The following is a 21,500-nucleotide window of genomic DNA, read 5'->3' as shown; positions in this document are numbered from 1 at the left end:
ACATGGACCTATACAGACATTTCTACAAACAGATTATGTAAACCATAATGTACACCAAGTACATTATGGTGGAAGCTTCTTTTTCAATATGAAAATTTGTATTGCAGAATAAAATTGTATGAGTACGTCGCTGGAGGCTATACCATAGCGGGGCCAATGTTGATTACATCGTGTAGGAATTGAGCACTGATATACATATACTTCGGAATTAACAATTTTGCATCAGAATACATTTCTTTGCCCTAAATATTAAAAATACCGAAAATCTGTAGGTATCATTATGGGGCTCTATTTCGAACTAAAATGTTTAAAAACAGAGTCTTAGAACAAAATCCAAAACGCGGAACAAATCAGATATTTATTTTAATATAAAAAAGGGGGTTATATGGGGACTACTCCAAAAGGGGGCGAATATTATTAATTTTTGGTAGCGAGTTTTGTTACCATATACGACTACACAATACCAAATAGCAGCGAATTCGGTTGAAAATCGCACTCAAGAAACTCAAAATACCGAAAATTAGGAGTGTCCTTAAATGGGGGCTAGCAGAAAAAGTGGACCGATATTTATAATTTTTAGTAGAGATATTTGGTACCCAATAAGAAACCAATGTACAAATTCCAGCGAATTCAGTTACAAAATTGGGGGGTACCCTTATATGGGAGCTATACCTAAACGTGGACCGATAAAAGCCCATCTTCGAACTTGACTCTATGCCTGCAGACAAAAGACGACTTTATGCAAAATTTTGACGATCTATCTCAATTCGTTTAGAGGCTAGAGTGATTACAACGGACACACAGACGGACATGGCTATATCGTCATAGAATTTTACGCTGATCAAGAATATACCGAGGGTCGGAAATGATTATTTCGATGAGTTACAAACGGAAAAACAAAATTAATATACTCTCCATACTATGGTGGAGGGTATAAAAAAGAAGAAAATATAAAATCAAAAGAGAAAAAAATAAAACGACCAAAGGAATCCGCCACTCACACAACCCTTTTTTTCTCCCTCTGACAAGAAACCTGTATTTAATTTATTTATTACATTCATAAAATACAGAAATTCCGACATTGGCAACTCTTTTTGAAGACCCCAGTAAAAAGTGTCTTGCAGACAACATTAACGAATTGTGTAAGATAATGGCAATTCCTCGAAGACACTTTGCAGACAACAATGTGAAATCGTATACGAAATTTTCACACAAGTGTCGCATGCACGACAACTTGGGCGACAGGGTAAGCGAAGTTGTCGTTGACGACAACTTTGGCGACTAATCTCCCTACTTTTCGTTAACGATAGATTCCTTCCTGTCGTTTACACATTCGTTGATGACTGTATACCTACACCTCACAAACCAAAATGTACCATATTTAGTACCATCTAGTGTTTTAGTATCTTTAAGTACGGAATTCCTCAATCCATACCTTAATCCTGTAATTTTAATTCCAAATTTAGGTTTTCCATGTCTATCCTTTCACTCAAATCGAAACCATTTAGTTCTGTTCGTACCATTTAGTTCTGTTCGTTCTTAACTACCTCAATCATGTTCTCTAAGAGTAAACTTAATTGAAATTTCAGTTTTCCATTTCTATCCGGTTTCCATTTCTATTAAATCGAAATTGTACCAAGTTTAGTACCTTTTGGTACACATACATTCCAACAGTATTTGTAAACCCAAATTGCAGAATTCCAGCCCCCATCTGTTCATACAAAAACAAATGATAAAACATTTAGTACCATTTAGTAAGTTTTGTTCCCATAAGTACGAATTTCCTACACTCCAACAGTAATTTTAATTAAAAAATTCTGAAGTCCAGCCTATCCGTTTGCACAAAATCAAGTTGTACCAAATATAGTACCATTTAGCACACATAAGTACTTTACTTTCATATCTCAATTCTACACTTCAACAATAACTATTATCCAAATTTTAGGTTTCCAGATCTCTCCGTTCACTCAAACCCAAATTGTACCAAATGTAGTTCCATTTAGTATTATTCGTACACATAAATATGAATTCCCAAAGCTGTCGTTATAGTACAATCCTCAACAGTAATTTTAATTCCAAATTTCAGGTTTTCAGCTCTATCCGTTCACCCAAAATCCAAATTGTACTAAATTTAGTAACATTTAGTACTTTCGTACGCATAAGTACGAATTTCCTAAACTCATCAATCCTACAATCCAACTTAAATTTTACTTCCCAATTTCAAGACTCCAACTCTATTTTTTCACCTAAATCCAAATCTAAATAATTGAACCAAATATTGAACCAATCCTCTACTCCAAAACTAATCCCAATTCCTCTTTTCAGGACTCCATATCTATACTCTCAAATAAATGAAAATAGTATCAAATTTAGTACTTATCATACACATAAATACTCAAAATTTCATGCGTCTATCTTCAACCGTTTCGTCTGGGCGATGATCTCACAGTCACTCACTTATCACTAAGCTCCTTTATATATTAAGGTTATATACGGCATTCTCAATGACCCTTAAACCGGGGTCAATGACCTTTAATCCGGATTAAGCCTTAATCCCCTCAATGACCTTTAATCCGGGGTTAATAACCCTTAATCCCCTCACTGACCCTTAATCCCCCTCAATGACCTTTAATCCGGGGTCAATGACCTTTAATCCGGGGTTAATAACCCTTAATCCCCTCAGTGACCCTTAATCCCCCTCAATGATCTTTAATCCGGGGTCAATGACCCTTAATCCGGATTAAGCCTTAATCGCCTTAGTTATCCTTAATCCTTGGTCAATGACCTTTAATCCGGGGTCAATGACCCTTAATCCCCTCACTGACCCTTAATCCGGGGCCAATGACCCTTAATCCCCTCACTGACCCTTAATCCGGGGTCAATTACCCTTTATCCGGATTAAGCCTTAATCCCCTCAATAACCATTAATCCCCTCAATGACCTTAATTCGGGGTCAATTACCCTTAATCCGGATTAAGCCTTAATACCATCAGTCACCCTTAATCCGGGGTCAATTACTTTTAATCCGGGGACAATGACCCTTAATCCCCTAGTGACCCTTAATCCGGGTCAATGACCCTTAATCCCCTCAGAGACCCTTAATCCTCTCAATGACCCTTAATCCCCTCAGTGACCCTTAATCCCCATAGTGACCCTTAATCCGGATTAAGCCTTAATCCCCTCAATGACCTTAATCCGGGGTCAATTACCATTAATCCGGATTAAGCCTTAATCCCCTCAGTGACCCATAGCCCGGGGTCAATGACCCTTAATCCCCTAGGGACCCTTAATCCGGGGTCAATGACCCTTAATCCGGGGTCAATGACCCTTAATCCCCTTAGTGACCCTTAATCCGGATTAAGCCTTAATCCCCTCAATGACCTTAATCCGGGGTCAATGACCCTTAATCCGGATTAAGCCTTAATACCCTCAGTGACCCATAGCCCGGGGTCAATGACCCTTAATCCCCTTAGTAACCCTTAATCTGGATTAGGGGTCATTGACCCCGGATTAAAGGTCATTGACCCCGGATTAAGGGTCACTGAGGGGATTAAGGCTTAATCCGGATTAAGGGTCACTGACCCCGGATTAAGGTCATTGAGGGGATTATGGCTTAATCCGGATTAAGGGTCACTAAGGGGATTATAGTCATTGACCCCGGATTAAGGGACACTGAGGGGATTAAGGATTAAAAGTCATTAGGGGTCACTGAGGGGATTAAGGGTCATTAAGGGGATTAAGGGTCACTGAAGGGATTAAGGGCCACTGAGGTCAACGACAACTTCGCTTACCTTGTCGCCCAATTTGTCTTGCATAAATACTGCGACACTTGTGTGAAAATTTCGTCAAGGATCTGCAAGGATCAAGGTTGTCTGCAAAAAGTCTTCAAGGAATTGCCATTTTCTTGCACGATCCGTTAATGTTGTCTGCAAGACACTTTCTACTGGGTGGGACTATTCATATAATATACGATTTATTTTTTTCATTGTGGTATGTGTAAATACTTCGACCAACATTGTTGCTTGCCGGAAATTTTTTAATATAGGCGCTTATTTTGACACTTCCTATGTTTGAAAATTATGGGAAACCTTTATGGGGGCTATAAAGGTTCAGTCTTATTTTGGGTATCTTTTGGGCTTTAGACGCACTTCGTGAAGTGTGAAAACATATTTACAGACATTTGCCAATGCATCAAATGGTCCCTGTTTTGGGATAGACCCTGTATAAATATCCCGCTCTATTTTCAGTATTTTGAAGGTTTTCGTCTCATTTTCAAATGTAATTTGGCATTCCGTGTTATTAGAAATTGATAAAAACTTTTCAAGAAATTTTGCATATTAAGATACCGTGTCTTTTTGCATTTTCAAGGATATAGTTGCATTTTCCAAACGAAGGGGCTGAAGTGAGGCATTCCTCGATTTTTTGTGGTTTCAGTGTTTTGAAGTTTTTACCAACATTTTCTCATTTGTATCTTCCGCCATATATTCGGTTTGTTTTTGACGAATACAAATTGATAGATTTCTATATAACTGCTTACATGCATCAAACTTTGTGTGGTATATGGCCAAATATGGGCCAATGCCCGGAATCGGGATTTAGATCAGCTGAAAATAGAATTCTGGCGATAGTTGGGTAGGTTATCATACGGTCACCACCCGACTATGCTGACCCGCTCTCTGATTATTATTGAATTTAATTGAAAAGGTAAATTTTATTTTCCATAATACAATTCATATTCCCAATACTTTATTTTATGCCATTAAAAATGATGGTACTTTGATGAATAAATCATTAGTTGAAGTTACTCTCATAATAAATATTTTAAAACAGCCAATTTGCAGTAATTTCTGATATTATTAGTTTTGTCATATATTCCGTCAAGGCCATTATCACTTGATAAACATAATGTGCAAACTTTCATTATGACTGCAAAAATCAACATTCATCTTTCTATCATTTGATAGTCACTCGAATAAATCATTCAGCTAATCAACATTGTTTTGTTTGTTGTGTGCAATTGTCAGAAAAACAAATAAACCACAAATTTGGGTTGTTATTTTTTCATTGATTAATAACAAATATATAACCCAACTATTTCCATCAGCACTCAATGTCCGATGGATTGGACAATATTATTTTTAGTGGAGTTTTTTTTTATACGCAATTGAACGCTCTGGGTTCAATAATTTCCAATCACTAGTACTAGCTGTGATTTTCTTCAACTCATTCTAATTAATTTTCAATTGTGTAATAAATATAATTAAAATTTTGAAGGGTATCTACTGTTTCATTTAATTAAAAGCTATTATTTACAAAATGTTTACTTCCGATATATGTTTTGGTGTGATGTTTTCACACAATATTTTCTGAATGAAAATAATGACGTGTAGTTTTTTCCCAACTGAACAGACAGATGACTTAACAGAAAAAATTCTTGTTTCTAACCCAACACAATCAAAAAATTTAGGTCATGAAATTTAATTATGGCATGTAAAGTTTCATTTCTGTTGGGCGTATGTGGGTTAATGTGATGTTTATTGTTATATAGCTACATATACTATTATATATATTTTTATTATTGTTTATTAAAAAACGAACATGAACGTTTTTCTCTAAAGAAGATCCGTTGATACTTCGAATAATAATAAGTGGCCAAATACTAAACGTTTGTTACAAAAGAAGTTATTAAAAAGGGAAAAAGCGTTTAGTTCGGCCGTGCCGAACTTTGGATACCCTTCACCATAGGTATACCTACAGGTACTAGAATTGAAAATATAGGGAACATACCAAAAGGTGGACCTATACCGACATTTCTACAAACCGATTATGTAAAACGTAACACAAATTTCAGAAATTTTTAATGATAATTACACCCTCAGCCTTATGGCTAATAAGTGTGTATTCACTTTGACAAGGTGAAAATGTGTCAAATCGAAATATTGGTTCTAGAACCCATGTTCCTTTTGACCATATCCGTTTCAGAAAATTTTGATTTCATCCAAACTTTGCCCATCTTATTATTTCTTCCAAACAAAGTTCAAGTTCGAAGATGGGGAATATCGGTCCACTCCTTCTGGAACCTCCCACACAAGGGCTAGGACTAAATGCGGGCTATAGTTCATATATAATTCATTATCGAAACTTACGTTCTAGTTATTTATCTCGATATCCTCCGCAGGTGAAATGATTACAACAGAGACCAAACCCAAAGCGCGGAACAAATCAAATATTTTAAAATAAAAAAGACGGTTATATGGGGACTATCCCAAAAAGAGGGTGAATATTAATAATTTTTGGTAGGGAGATTGGTTATCATATACGACTACAAAATACCAAATTGCAGCGAATTCGGTTGAAAAACGCGCTCAAGAACTCCAAAATACCGATAATTGGGGGTACTCTTATATGGGGGCTATCCGAAAAAATGGACCTATATTCATAATTTTTTGTAGAGAAATTTAGAATCCAATAAGAACCTAATGTACCAAATTTCAGCGAATTCGGTTGAAAAACGCGCTCAAGAACCCCAAAATACCGAAAATTTGCGGGTACCCTTATATGGTAGCTATGCCTAAACGTGGACCGATATATCAAATCTTCGAGCTTGACCTGCCTGCAAACAAAATACAAACCTATGCAAAATTTCAGCACCCTATCTCAATTCCTTCAGAAGATAGCGTGATTACATTAGACGGACGGACGGACATGGCTAGATCGTCTTAGAATTTTACCCTGATCAAAAATATATATACTTTATAGGATCGGAAATGAATATTTCGATGAACCATATGATACCCTACACAACTTTCACGAAAATCTAAATTTGTGTGGTTCTATATTCTGAGCTTGGGCAATATTTCGCGATATTTTTACCCTCTTGACCGACTAGAGGTCAACATATATTAGTAATATTCAGTACAGCACCTATAATTACTTGTCCAGATCCTTTCAGCGTTTGTTGTGTTGTGATGTTCGGCTTAAAGATCGACTCGAAGAAAAAAACACAACAAATTTAGTTTTCGGTCCACTTCATCCCGAAATTATTATCTGATCATCGCCGAAAATTATAGGCGTTGTCCTTGACTTTACATTTACCTGGTACCTCATGGAAAATTTCAAAGCGACCAGCGCTATATTTCCGCCCTCTATTGTGGTGATGGGTTACTAAATAATATATTAATACGTAAGCAACTGTAAATAGTTACGTGTAACTCCCACATCCAAGTACATACGACAATATATTGGTATCAATTTAAAGGACAACCACTCCTCTTGAATTTACTATCAACATCTCGGCTCTATGTCCTTCAGGAGTAAATATATACGCTATAGAATACATTATTTTTTCATTTTTCACACAAAAGTCAGGGTCCATTTGACCCTCTAAATAGTGACCGATCTTTATCAAAAAAGCATTCTTATTCTTTGGCCCAATCCCCTTTTTCCATGTAAAAATTCGAGATGTTTGGGCAATAATTGCGGCCTCTGAAGCGACCAGAAAAACCGACAAAAATTCAGTATTTGGTCCATTTTGGTCCCTACATATTAACCGATCCTTACAAAAAAACAATAGGGGTCTGCATTGGACCGAACCCATCCTACATGCAAAATTTCATGAAGATTGGAACATAACTGTTGCCTGTATCGTGTTTACAAATTATAATGGACAGACGGACGGACGGACACACATGTCTAGATCGACTCAGCTAGTCGAGATATCGGTATGCTTAAAGGTGTTATGCTAGGACCAATATTTCGCGGCGTTACAAACTCTTGGGGCTGCGCAAAGCTATAATACCCTGACAACATAGTTGTGTAGGGTATAATTACAAACGGAATGACAAAATTAATATACCCTCCATACTATGGTGGTATAAAAATAATGCATCCGATGAGGGTTAGTGGCGAGATCCGAAAGTCTTACACCTTTTGAGCAATACCATATTTTCTTCAGATATGTTTTTCACCACAAAAAACCGTAATGCAAAATTACAGCCACTATTGTGGGAAAATATGTCTAAAACCTTCAAATTACCGAAAATGGGCTAGACCATTATATAGTGGCTATATCGATTTTTTACATTGAAAATAAATATTAAACCCTCTAAGCTCGATCTTTAAACTTCAGAGACAAATTTCGAATGCGTTATTATTGATGGTACTTCCCCTATTTATATGACCATATTAATATATATGTAAATATATAATTTTAACATGTTTCTAAAAAAATACATTTGAAATGTTAATTTGAATCTAAATTTACATAAAATGTATAAAATATATAAATATATAATTTATAATACATATTTTTTAAGTTAAGGCCTGTAAAACAACAATTTTGTTAAAACCCCCCAATTAAAATCTCGGCCTAATCATTAAAAGGTCATTGTCGCTAGTAGGCTGAATATTTAAACAAAAATGGACAAACATGTTTGTTCCTCCGTTTCGTTTTATTAAATATCCACTGTAACTGATTTATGTGATTTATGGAATATGCCTAATTCTTTGACCTATAAAATTAAAAAAATTTTGTTACACATTAATAGGCACTACTTCGTATTATTACATTGCATTTGCATTTTGTTTTACATATTTACCTGTATTGGTATAATTTTATATTTTTTAATAATTTGTTATGCCTACTGGTCATTAAAGTTTTTGTGTTTTGTGCATTTTATTAATAAATCGATTCAGTCTCTTGAACATAATTAGCAGCATGTCTTCTGTTATTGGTTTCTTTCTTACATGGAATGGAATATGACAGAAAATCCACAAGATTGTCATTGAAAAAATGATACACAAATGATGATTTATGAACTTTATAATTATAAACCAAACATTAGTTTAGTTCATTATATGTGGTAATCAATTAATGTGATAAGGGATAAATAATCATCACTTTATAAATTAATTATGATAATCCATTGCAATAAATATAATTATTTGTTATTATGTTTAATTGAATATGCATAAACAAATATATAAATGTGCTCATGTAAGTGTCCTATGCTATCTAATACACTCTCTATATACATATGTAACATAAAAATAGTGGTTTTTAGTCCTTTTATGTGCTACAAGAAATTTACAATCTATATAGACATCGATCTGGTTGGATACTTCTCGTCATAAATATTGATAAAACAATATACCCCGAACAATTCTTTCAACATTTTCAGATAAAATGCTACGATAAGATTAGTCATAATAATTAGCCGACTCGATATATCTGAATTTCGATGTAATCCTAAGACGTGCATTTTGATCAAATCCGATATTTCAGCCTTAAAGGCTAAGTATACTAAAAATATTTCCGCATTTTTTAAGAATTATGTATAATTTTTATACTCTCCGCCATAGTACGGAAGGTATATTAGTTTGGTTTTTCCGTTTGTATCTCATCGAAATAATCATTTCCGACCCTATAAAGTATAGTTCGAAGAAGAGCTATATCGGTTCAGGTTTAGGCATAGCTCCCATATAAGGGTACCCCCAATTTTCAGTATTTTGGGGTTCTTGAGCGTGTTTTTATACCCTTCACCAGACTGTGGTACAGGGTATTATGTCTTTGTGCATATGTTTGTAACAGGCAAAAGGAAACAAGATAGACACATGGTTCCTTTTGAGAATATGCATAGAATCACTTTCTGAGTCGATTTACGCATGTCCGTCCGTCTGTCCGTCTGTTGGTGTTAAATTGTAAACAAAGTACGGGTCGCATTTATGATCCAATTTGGATGAAATTTGGCACAGCTCATTTCTTTGGCCCAAAGACGAACCCTATTGAAATTGGGAGAAATCGGTTCAGATTTAGATATATACAGTTTCGTCCCACATATATTTTCGAGTATCCGAATTAAGGTAATGAATGTGATGTGTGCTGAGTTTCATTAAAATCGGTTCAGATTTAGATATAGCTCCCATATATACGTCCGATTTTACGTAAATGGTGCTCCAAAGTCTATATATCTTGAATTACACGAAATTTGTTATAACGTACTGAATTGAGCCTAGAATGATGTCTGCCATGTTTCATGAAAATCGGTTCAGATTTAGATATAGATCTCATATATAGTTTCGTCCGATTTCATGTAAATGGTGCACCGGAGTCCCTATATATCTTTCGATTTTCACGAAATTTTGCATAACGGACTGAATTGAGCTTAGAATGATGTCTGCCAAGCTTCGTGAAAATCTGTCCAGATTTAGATATAGCTCCCATATATATTTTCGTGCGATTTAATGTAAATGGTGCACCAAAGTCCCTATATATCTTTCGATTTCCACGAAATTTGGTATAACGTAGTGAATTGAGCCTGGAATAATGTCTGCCAAGCTTCGAGAAAATTGGTCCAGATTTAGATATAGCTCACATATATAGTTTCGTAAGAAGTCATGTGAATGGTGGATCAAAGTCCCTATATATCTTTCGATTTCTGAATTTGTGCTGGAATGATGTGTGCTGAGTTTAGTTAAATATCACATATTTTATTTCATCCAATTTCATGTTAATTGTCCTTTTTAATATACCCATAGTGGTGAAGGATATTATATAGTCGGCCCCGTCTGACTTTACTACTTTCCTTACTGGTTTATATTAAACTAGTTAGGTGATTTATTCCGGGGGTTGTCCCCATATGAGGTTGTCCCCATATAGGCATATTATGCCTTAGTATGGGGGATAGTCGTTACTCGGAATATTCAGTTTTTATCCTACAAAGTATGGAATTCTAAGACGATTTAACCATATGTTGTAATTATTCAGCCCTCTAAATATATCGTGATAAAAAACTCGAAACTGAATTAACCTCGAATTAAGTATATCGGCAGGCATTTCTTCAATATAATGATAGCTCCTGAAGGAAAGAATATTTAGGTTCGAAATTAACATATATCGATCATTAATTAGGCATAGCCCTCATATTCTGTTATTCGCTTATTCCTACACAATTTTATTAATATTGGTCCCCCTTTAGGTATAGCCTTATATAACTTTGCAATTTCAATTGTAGTACTTTGCGGATTTTATACTACACCATGCGTTATCAATATCAGACAACGTTTTGGGGTTTTCAGATTTTAACAAATTACTGAAATTTGTATTTGGTGTACATAATGGCTTACATAAATCGGTTTTTAGAATTGGGGACCACTATCTGGCATGTTCCCTATGTTTTCATTGCAAATATCTGTCAGTATACCAATGATGGAGGGTATCCAAGGTTTTTTTCACTTCTTTGAATTATCATGAACCTAGCCGAATTTTGCAATGAAATTACCTGTGAAATGGCATTGCTATTCTTCGAGAATTTTTGCAGGAAATTTCAATTTGGGGCCTATTTTGAAATAAACCCCTTGAAAATATCCTACCACATTTTAGGTTATTCAGGGTCCGAGTCGCATTTCTAAACCCAATAAACTGTGCATTTATATTCCGGATATAATACTTCCTTCATATTTTAGAAATTTTTGTGATCCTAGGTGCATTTTCTAATCATAGCTATAAGAAGTTAAAAATTTAGTGATTGAAAAACTTCATCGCAAACAAGTGCTATGTACGGCCACATTTTAATATAGCCTTCATAAAAAGCTCCAATCCCATTTTCTGTATAACAATTTGTTGGTGTAAAAATCGTATCCTAGATCTAGTCAATCTAAGTATTTCTAACTTTGTATATATTTTGTTTTAAATGCTTTTCTAGTAGCACATAAATACATAATCAGGTCTGCTATGCATTCATAAATGTAGTCATTCATAAGATTAGGATGTGGTTCTGTTTTATTTCTTACCAGGACCCTGAATTTCTATTTTTTTGTGGTCTTCTTTGAGAAGCAAATCTTGCGATGTCTGAAGTTGGGGTTTTTATGGGAGAAAGAAAGAGTTCAAATATTGTAAAAATATGCTATTATTCTTCACTCAGTTTTGATTATAAATCTAACAAACGTTTTTAAATTAACTTAAATTATAACGCACACGTTTTTATCTTTTGTGTTGCATCTGTTGTGATATTTAAGCATGTGACAAAATAATTTATATGATTCAACATTTTATGGTCCATTATCTAATATTAAGTTTTAAGTTTTATCTTTTATTAACAATCATTTAAAGCTCTATTGTTTCTGGTTATCACCGCTTTTTTATTTTGATGCAAAAACACAAATTGTCACATCTTTTGTTTATACAACACTCCATCCAATTATGTCAATAAACGGTTCATCTATTTCATCACCTGTGATCTCTGTGGTATTTATAACAAAATTATGCACCTTGCAGAAATAATCCCCCCTGATTGCAGTTTTATTTTTTTCAGTTACCAACGAGAGAAAGGTAACGCGATTTGTATGCAAATTATAACGGCATAACAAAAACGAATTCGTTCAAAATCAAATCGATGTGGCACAAGCTGAGTTATGCATATATTTTTTAATTTTAATTTGTCTAGGTCAGATGTGTGTGTGTGTGTGATATTGATAAAGTTCAAATAAGCATCAATACAAGCAAAAAAAAAAAAAAATCACAATTTATGATTGCGTTGATGTGTGCTTCTGTTTGTTTAGTTCGTTAAGCGAACATTGTTAAGAGATGGGGGTATTTTCATTAATTTTGAAAAAATTATTTAAATTATATATATTAAAGGAAGTAGCAGCTATAAAAAACAAGATTATTGTTAATTTGATAATGACAACATTACATCTGTTTAAACATGTGAATTTGTGGCTATAATTAAATTTAATATTTAATTTTAAAAGGCGGCATATTGAGAGAGGCCTCTATTTAGGGCAATATTTTATATGAAAGCTTTGTAAACTGAATTTTGTTATTGAAAATGCCTTTTTAGAGAGGATCTGAATGTCATATTTACAAAATTTTTTCTTTGAGTATCAGAATTCCCCCACTTCTTGCTATAGAAGATAATATTTATTCTTATAGAAAACCAAGATCAAAAGGTCTTCTATTAAAAGACCAACGTGAATTCTTATAGAAAACAATAAAGTCTTGTCAAGAACACAAGAAGAAGAAGCTCTCATCGTAGAATACCAATGGTATTTTTATAAAGGAAAGGGAGGTCTAGAAGCTATTTTCACTTCCAGGATGTCTCCTCAAGAAGATAAGACGTCCAAAACGTCTGCAGATAGCAGAACTTATGGTAATCATAACTTTTTCAAAGAAAAAGTGTTCTCTAAAAACAGTAGAAGACCGAATGAAGAAACTCTCATAAGACCAAAAGGTCTTTTTTTCGAGGAATTGACAGTTGTGTCACTGAAGGCCAGAATGTATTATATCAAAAGACTAGAATTTATTGTCATAGAGAACCAGAGGATCTTGTTCACGAGGGCCAGATTGTTTTCTTTTTTAAAGAAGACCACAAATTCTTCTTATAAAATACCAGAAGTATAAGGCCAGATTGTTTTCTTTATTTTTATGAAGGAAATGGAGGTCTAAAAGCTATTTTCACATCCAGGATGTCTCCTCAAGAAGATAGGGCCTTCAAAGCGTCTTCAGATAGCAGAATTTATGGTCATCTTAACATATTTTTTCAAAGAAAAAGTGTTCTCTAAAAACAGCAGAAGACCGAATGAAGAAATTCTCATAAAAGACCAGAAGGTCTTCTCCTCGAAGAATTGAGAGTTTTGTCACTGAAGACCAGAATATCTTACCTTAAAAGACCAGCATTTATTGTAATAGAATATGATAAAATGTGTTTATAAAAGAAAAGTAATTATTCTCATAAAAGACTAGATGATGATTCTAATAGAGGCCGACCACTGCTCGTAGAAGACTGTGAAATTTAAAAAATAATGACAGAAGATCTAGAAAGGACTTGAAAGTATCCTTATATAAATCCAGTAAGGTATTCCGAAGAGTATGTCTTCTGATAGAAGACCAGATGATCTTTTCATAGACGACCACAAGGTCGTCTTGGTTTCACTTCATAGAAACCAAGAAGTTCTTTTATGTGAATACCAAAAGTTTTTTTTTTTTTTTTTTTTTTAAGTGAGGTCTTCTCAAAGAAGACCAGGTGATAAAACGATCTTCTAATAGAAGATCTTCTCAAGAATATCAGAATACCTTCTTCTTTCTGTTTTGTCTTCTAGAGGGGGGGTTATAGAAGACCGGTTATAGAAAACAGTGATTTCTTCTCGAAGAAGACCAGATGATCCAACGATCTTCTCAAGAATATCAGAATACCTTCTTCTTTCTGTTTTGTCTTCTAGAGGGGGTTATAGAACACCGGAATGTCTTCTTATTGAATATCAGAAGAGGGTCTCCTCATTGAATATCAGAAGAAGGCCCTCATAAAATACCATATATCAAAGAGTACCAGATATGCTTTCTCATAGAAAACCATCGAAATCGTTTCTTTTCATATGAACCTGGAAGGTCTTGCGATAGAAACCCAGAAGGTATCCTCAATGAAGGGACATTAGTCTTCTCGTAGATGGTCGTCTTATCGAAAACCAAGACCTTCTCGTAGAAAACTAATCCATAGAAGACGAGAAGTTATTTCTATCGAGGGCCAAAAGATCATCTAATTAGAAAACTCGGAGGTCCTCTTACAGTAGACTAAAAGGTGTTTTCATATACGACTTTTAGTAGTCCTTCTCATAGAAGTGTAGAAGATTTTGCCATAGAAGTCCAGAATATATTATTAATACCCCTTTCAGTCTTCTGTAAGAGGACCTCCGAGTCTTCTATTAGAAGATCTTCTGGACCTAAATGGAATGAACATCTGGTCTTCTATGAATTAGTATTCTACGGGAAGGTCTTGGTTTTCTATGAGACGATCTCCTGGTATTCTTCGAAAACATGTGTGTTCTTCCTTTGATGAGAATGTCTGGTTTTCTATCATACAAGATCTTACAGAGGATTTTCAATTTCCCCTATAAAAGACCACAGAGAACAGCTTTTAATTGGTGACAAATAGGTCTGCTGATAGAAAATTAAAATTATCCTTACATAAACTGAGAATGCCCCCATTCGGAACGCTTTAAAACTAAATTGGAGTATATCAAAATGTCGTCTTATAAAAGGCGAACCCATTTTCATTTTGGGTAATATAAAATTCTTGTCTTATAGAAGGCGAACCAATTTTAATTTTGGACAAAACCCTTTTACCCACTGTCGCTTTTCAATAATCTGCACCTGCCCCTGCTCCTCAATACTCCGCCCCAGCTCCTTCTCCCCAACACTCTGTCCCAGCACCGCCATACTCCACACCAGTAGCTGCTCCATCCAAAGAATACTTGCCACTTCAACAGCAAATTGTTGCTGCCTTTAGCTCCAGCTGCTATACTATGATGCTCCTCTTTACGTTTCCGTTTCTAAATTTCATTTTTGACAAAATGCCTTTCCGTTCCGTCTCTGTCTATTGGTCGGAAAAAGAAAAATTATCTCATGTCTAATAACAAATTCTGCCTAATTGACTGGAAGAAAAAAAGTTGAACTTGACATTGAAACAAGTTTCAAACCAGACACGAACGAAACTCTTGTTTTCTGTAGCAAAGGAAATAACAAACGAAATATTCGATGGGAATTAAGTGGCGGTATTACAACTTTGGCCAAGTGACCAAGTTATGGTCGTTACTTTTTTTGTGCAGAAATCTCACAGTTTACAATAAATTGTAACTCAGTAACAACAACAACAAGTACACGACACGAATGATAATAAAACAGGTTTGAGACATCTTCTTGCCTTGTCTTGTTTTTGATATCAACTAGAAAAAAAACCTGAGTTTGATGTTGGACGTTGCAAAATCATTAAAAAAAATCATAGCTATAAACTAAAGCGTTACAACAACAATGAAACCACAGAAAAACAACAACAACAACCATGTGAACAACATTATCAATTTCTTGACCGCCAAGCCCAATCAAAAGAAAATAAAATTTTTGGATGCTGAGATTTATCGTGCTGCTTCTTTATGACTGCTATGAAATGCAGAGCTGCAGAGCACAACAACAACAACTACGATGGGACATCACTGCCACTGGCAGCAGCTTCTTCAGCATCATCATCATCATCATCGCCGTCGTGAGCATCTTCGTTGGGTTTGTGTAAATTTATAATTTTTATATTAAAAAAAAAACAAATATTTAATTTAGCCAACGCCAAGATTCTCTGATTTTTTTATACGTTGACATCCGAAAAGAGAAAAAAAGCAAAAACTATTCGCTTATAAATATGCACTGTAAGCTGGATAATGTCATCATTCACTAGTCTGCGCTTGTCGTGATATCAAATCCAAAGTTTTGGAATAAATCGTCAATCGTCAACAATTTGAAACAATGGTAAGTTGATGGAACGAATGCAGGCCAACGAAATGGATAGGCTCGTGGATTTACTTCGTTTTTGTGATGAATTAATTAATTAAATATTAATTAGTGACCTATAAAGTGGTGACCTAGTCAAAAGTGACCTTAAAGCAATATCAAGAAGAAATGTGTTGTGACTTAAAATTAATCAACAATTCGTTTTCTGTTTTATTTTCCAATAGAAATTCTTTTTGATTGCTGTTTGTGTCATCGTCGCTGTGTCGGCTGATGTATCCCACGTTGTGGGTAATGGCTACAACTATGACAAACCAACTCCAGTTTTTGATGTGCCAGCTGCTGCTCCTCAATATTCTGCACCAGCTGTAGCTCCACAATACTCAGCTCCTGCACCACAATATTCTGCACCAGCTGCTGCCCCATCCAACGAATACTTGCCACCTCAACAATCGTACTCTGCCCCTGCTCCAGCTCCTCAATATTCGGCACCAGCTCCTCAGTACTCTGCTCCTGTTGCTGCTCCAGCTCCTCAGTATTCTGCCCCTGTTCAAGCTCCAGCTCCACAATACACAGCCCCTGCTCCTCAATACTCTGCCCCAGCTGCTGCTCCATCCAATGAATACTTGCCACCTCAACAATCGTACTCTGCTCCCGCTCCAGCTCCTCAATACTCTGCCCCTGCTCCTCAATATTCTGCTCCTGCCCCAGCTCCCCAATACTCTGCCCCTGCTCCTCAATACTCCGCCCCAGCTGTTGCTCCATCCAATGAATACTTGCCTCCTCAGGAAACCTACACTGCTCCCGTTGCTGCTCCTGCTCCCCAATACTCTGCTCCCGTTGCTGCTCCAGCTCCCCAATACTCTGCTCCAGCTCCCCAATACACTTCTCCCGTCCCTGCTCCATCCAACGAATACTTGCCTCCTCAGCAACAACAATCTGCCCCAGCTCCTCAATACTCAGCACCCGCTCCTCAATACTCCGCACCTGCCCCAGCTCCTCAATACTCCGCCCCAGCTCCCCAATACTCTGCACCCGCTCCTGCTCCACAATACTCTGCCCCAGCTCCTCAATACTCCGCACCAGTAGCTGCTCCATCCAACGAATACTTGCCACCTCAACAACAGCAAACTGTTTCTGTCTCCACCTCCAGCTCTAGCTCCAGCTCCACAGGCTATAACTATGATGCTCCTCTTAAACGTTTCCGTTTCTAAATTTCTCTCCCAGATCGGAAGTTTAGAACGATGCCTGAGGTATTAAGCCACACAATCACACAGCTTGTTAAATTAACAAGTTCATTTGTTTCGTTTTAATTGTTTCATTCAGTTGTTATTGATATCATGACTATAGTTAAGATTAGAAAATTTTTTATACTACAATAAACTTTTTTATACAAAAAAATATGGATATTGACTTTTTTATTAATTCCACTTTCGGAGTGCATTGGAATGTCCTCTAACAGTAAATTCGAAATTTTTTAAATACTTCTATGAGAAGAATTTTTTAAATATGTTATTGATATATAATTCAAAACGTAAATATAAAGTCATTCGAAACGTAATAACACAATTTCCATAGCTCATCCTTAGGGCTAATGTCAATACAGACAAAAATGTGCCTCGTTGAAATATCGTTTATGGAACAAAGAGCATCCAATACTTCTGATAGCTTCACCGAGTCTATTGAGCGTGACAGAACTTTTTTAAGGGAAAGGGAGATACTTTGTATAGGACTTATTATTAGATGCAAAGCTTATCCGTTCTATTGGGTCAATGTGACATGACGATTGAGGAATTATAGGCTCTCTGGCTATAACCAGGAAATAAATTTTTTACCTAGGTTTTTGTCACGTGCAACTATTTTGGAGTAAGAGATGATTCTACAGCAACATACACTTAATAAGTACTCCAGTAAGGATACGAAAGGACATGCAGTAGAGTCCTTCCGTATCCTTACCTTTATATGTACCCAAGCAAAATATGAAGGAATTCTACCGAAGGAGACCCTAATAAGAACTCAAAAAATACAATTAGAGGAGCTATCGGATTCTACGTTCGAGACATTAATAATTACTTGAACAAGGATACTACAGGATTCTACGACAAGTAAGACCAAAGCAAGTACATTACTAGATTATTACTAGAGGAGGTGTATTGTTTCAGGTTATCATATACCAAGTCCGAACCATTTGTTTTGTCGTCGGATGGAGGTTGATTCACGGTAACACCCTATAGCCTTTCCGGCTAACCACCTAACTTCACCTCTAATTAAGCACAGTCACTAGTCTATAGTATTGGATGCCGGGATTATGTTGCTACCTTCAGGTGCTGATGGAGTTCCCTGACTCTGTCGGATGAAAGCGCCTGAATATGTTAACTACTTCCTGGCCCTACCTCACTCGTCAGTCTAACCTTTGCATATATGTCATTCGCAGCTTTATAGTCTCACTATCCGTGGTTCAGGGGCCAATTCGTAAATTTGATGCAAGTGGGATACGTAGCTTCTTGGATTACCAATTGAAATAAAACTGGATTAGTTACATGCATGCCCCGACCTGTTGTTATCGGAAGCCAAGCTGGTTTACTATGGACCGAACTTGACACCAACCAGCTCCAATCGTGGTGGGACATTACTCCGTGCCGTATATTGTGCTTCAATTGAAGTCATATCAAAGGAGATAGGGTATTGTTGATTGGACTTCACTTTCTCACTGGTCTTTGCGACGCGCCCTGCAAATAACTTTCGGTATGCCTCAGCGTCTGAGGAATTGCATCAACAGGGTGACCTCTTCAGGCTTCGGATTGGGTTTGGCCTCATCTGGACCCGTTAATAGCGTTTCTCCTGTCGATGTGATTCCGAACGAATCCAGATATGCTTGCAGTTGCTTGGCTATAATTATGTTACCATATCCGTTGTTTTTGTGGTTCCGTGAAAAAAGGGTTTTGGATCCCATATCTTCAATTTTCGTAGTTATCTACGGGTATCTACGATACATATTTGGCTCTTTGGCGATATTGAAGGACTTTATGGATAAATGATCGGTTATAACACATTAAGGTCGTATCTTTCCAAATAGGGACACGTCTTTAAAATATCCCATACCTATAGCTATATAGCATTCCTTTTCCCTTGCGGAGTAATTTTTCTCCTCTTTTGTCAGGGTATTATAGCTTTGTGCAGCCCCAAAAGTTTGTAACGGGTCCTAGACCCACCTTTAAGTATACCGCGACTAGCTGATATCTAGACATGTGTGTTCTCTGTTCGTCTGTCCATTATAATTTATAAACACGATACAGGCCACAGTTATGGACCAATCTTCACGAAATTTTGCATGTAGGATGGGTTCTGATCAATGAAGACCCCGCAGTTATACCGAACATTTTTACATGGAGAGGCGGGCAAAAGAATAAACATGCGTGTTTTGATAAAGATCGGTCAATATTTAGCTGGCCATATAACCCAAACTTTGGTGTGAAAAATTACGAAATTTTTATTCTCTTGCTCCTGAAGGACATATGGTATTGTTTATTGGACTTCTCTTTCTCACTGGCCTTTGCGACGCGCCCTGCAAATCACTTTCAGTATGCCTCAGCGTCTGAGGAATTGCATCAACCCGTGACCTCTTCAGACTTCGGATTGGGTTTGATCTTATCTGGACCCTATAATAATGGTTCTCCTGTCGATGTGATTCCAAACGAATCCAGATATGCTTGCAGCTGTTTGGCTATGATTATCCTACCATATCCGTTGTTTTTGTGGTTCCGTGAACAAAGGGTTTTAGATCCCATATCTTCAATTTTCGTAGTTATCTACGGGTATCTACTGTATACATATTTGGCTCTTTGGCGATATTGAAGGACTTTATGGATAAATGATCGGTTATAACACATTAAGGTCGTATCTTTCCAAATAGGGACACGTCGTCAAAATATCCCATTCCCAAAGCTATATAGCATTCCTTTTCCCTTTATACCCTACACAACTATGTTGTCAGGGTATTATAGCTTTGTGCAGCCCCAAAAGTTTGTAACGCCGCGAAATATTGGTCCTAGACCCACCTTTAAGTATATGGGTTCTGATCAATGAAGACCCCGCAGTTATAGTCCGAACATCGTGAAATTTTACATGGAGAGGGGGGTCAGGCAAAAGAATAAACATGCGTGTTTTGATAAAGATCGGTCAATATTTAGCGGGTCATATGACCCAAACTTCGGTGTGAAAAATTACGAAAATTTTATTCTGGGGGGTATATACTTGATCCTGAAGGACATATACCCGAACTTTAAATTGATACCAATTATATGGTTGTATGTACTCTGATGTGGGAGTTATACGTAATTAGGTCAAGGTGACCAAGTGCATAGTATTAATATTACCCCATTAGAGAAGGGAAATGTCGCGCTGATAGCTTTGAAATTGTACATGATGTTCCGATTATGGTCAATGACGACGCCTATAGTTTGCGGTAAAGTTGAGATTTCATTCAGAAGGTGCAATGAACCGAAAACTGTAATTTTTGTCAGATTTTCTAGTCGCTCTAGAGGCAATTATTATATGCAGAACATCACATATTTTACAAGAGGATTTGACCAAATACTTAGAGCGGATATTTAGATGATGATCGGTCAATATTCAAGATCTATAATCGGTAAAAAGTGTGCAAATATCACGAAATATTGCCCAGGCTCAGAATATAGAACCGCAGAAAGTTTAGTTTTCGTGATAGTTGTGTATGGTATCATATGGTCGGCCCTGTCCGACTATACTGCTCTGATCACTGGTTACATATGCGATTACCTTTTCAGTGCCTTCCCAAACTTGTGTTACCTGGCCTGGACAGTACCTAGTCCATAGTCGAAACTTCTGGAAAAACTAGTGCCGGCGCTTCCGTGAGTTGTATTTTGAGGTCATATCAACAATTTTACCCTCCTAGAACCCGGAATGCCACATTTGTGCTCTCTTTGTCGGCAAGTAGTCTGAATGTTGTTTTTATTTTCTTTCCAATAAGTAACTTAGTAAATACGACTTCAAAATCAAAACATTGTGTATTTTTTAATTTCATATTAATTGCTAAGGTCAGAATTGTATCGGTTAATAAGTTTTTACTTTTATTAAATTTTCAAAACTAATTTGACTCAATTTAATTATCATCTTTCGTAAAACGATGAGAGCAAAAATGTATTATAAATGATTAAATACAAGTTGATGAGCCCATTCGTATATATGTATG

The 21,500-nt window shown here is 36.2% G+C and overlaps 1 protein-coding gene across 1 annotated transcript; it reads left to right on the top strand.

The window, feature by feature from the left end:
• Window positions 1–16,758: 16,758 nt before the first annotated feature.
• On the top strand, window positions 16,759–17,145 carry LOC133338540 (uncharacterized; the record flags this gene model as incomplete). Its single annotated transcript, XM_061546712.1, has 1 exon — window positions 16,759–17,145. A coding segment is annotated over one exon (387 nt), but the record flags the coding sequence as incomplete, so codon positions are not given.
• Window positions 17,146–21,500: the final 4,355 nt, after the last annotated feature.

The sequence above is a fragment of the Musca vetustissima genome, unplaced genomic scaffold, assembly GCF_032173495.1.
Source record: "Musca vetustissima isolate MV318-11 ecotype Yass unplaced genomic scaffold, APGP_CSIRO_Mvet_v1 utg9436, whole genome shotgun sequence".
NCBI lineage: Eukaryota > Metazoa > Arthropoda > Insecta > Diptera > Muscidae > Musca > Musca vetustissima.
The sequence above is the reverse complement of the archived record's forward strand: the minus strand, read 5'-3'. Positions and strand labels throughout refer to the sequence as shown.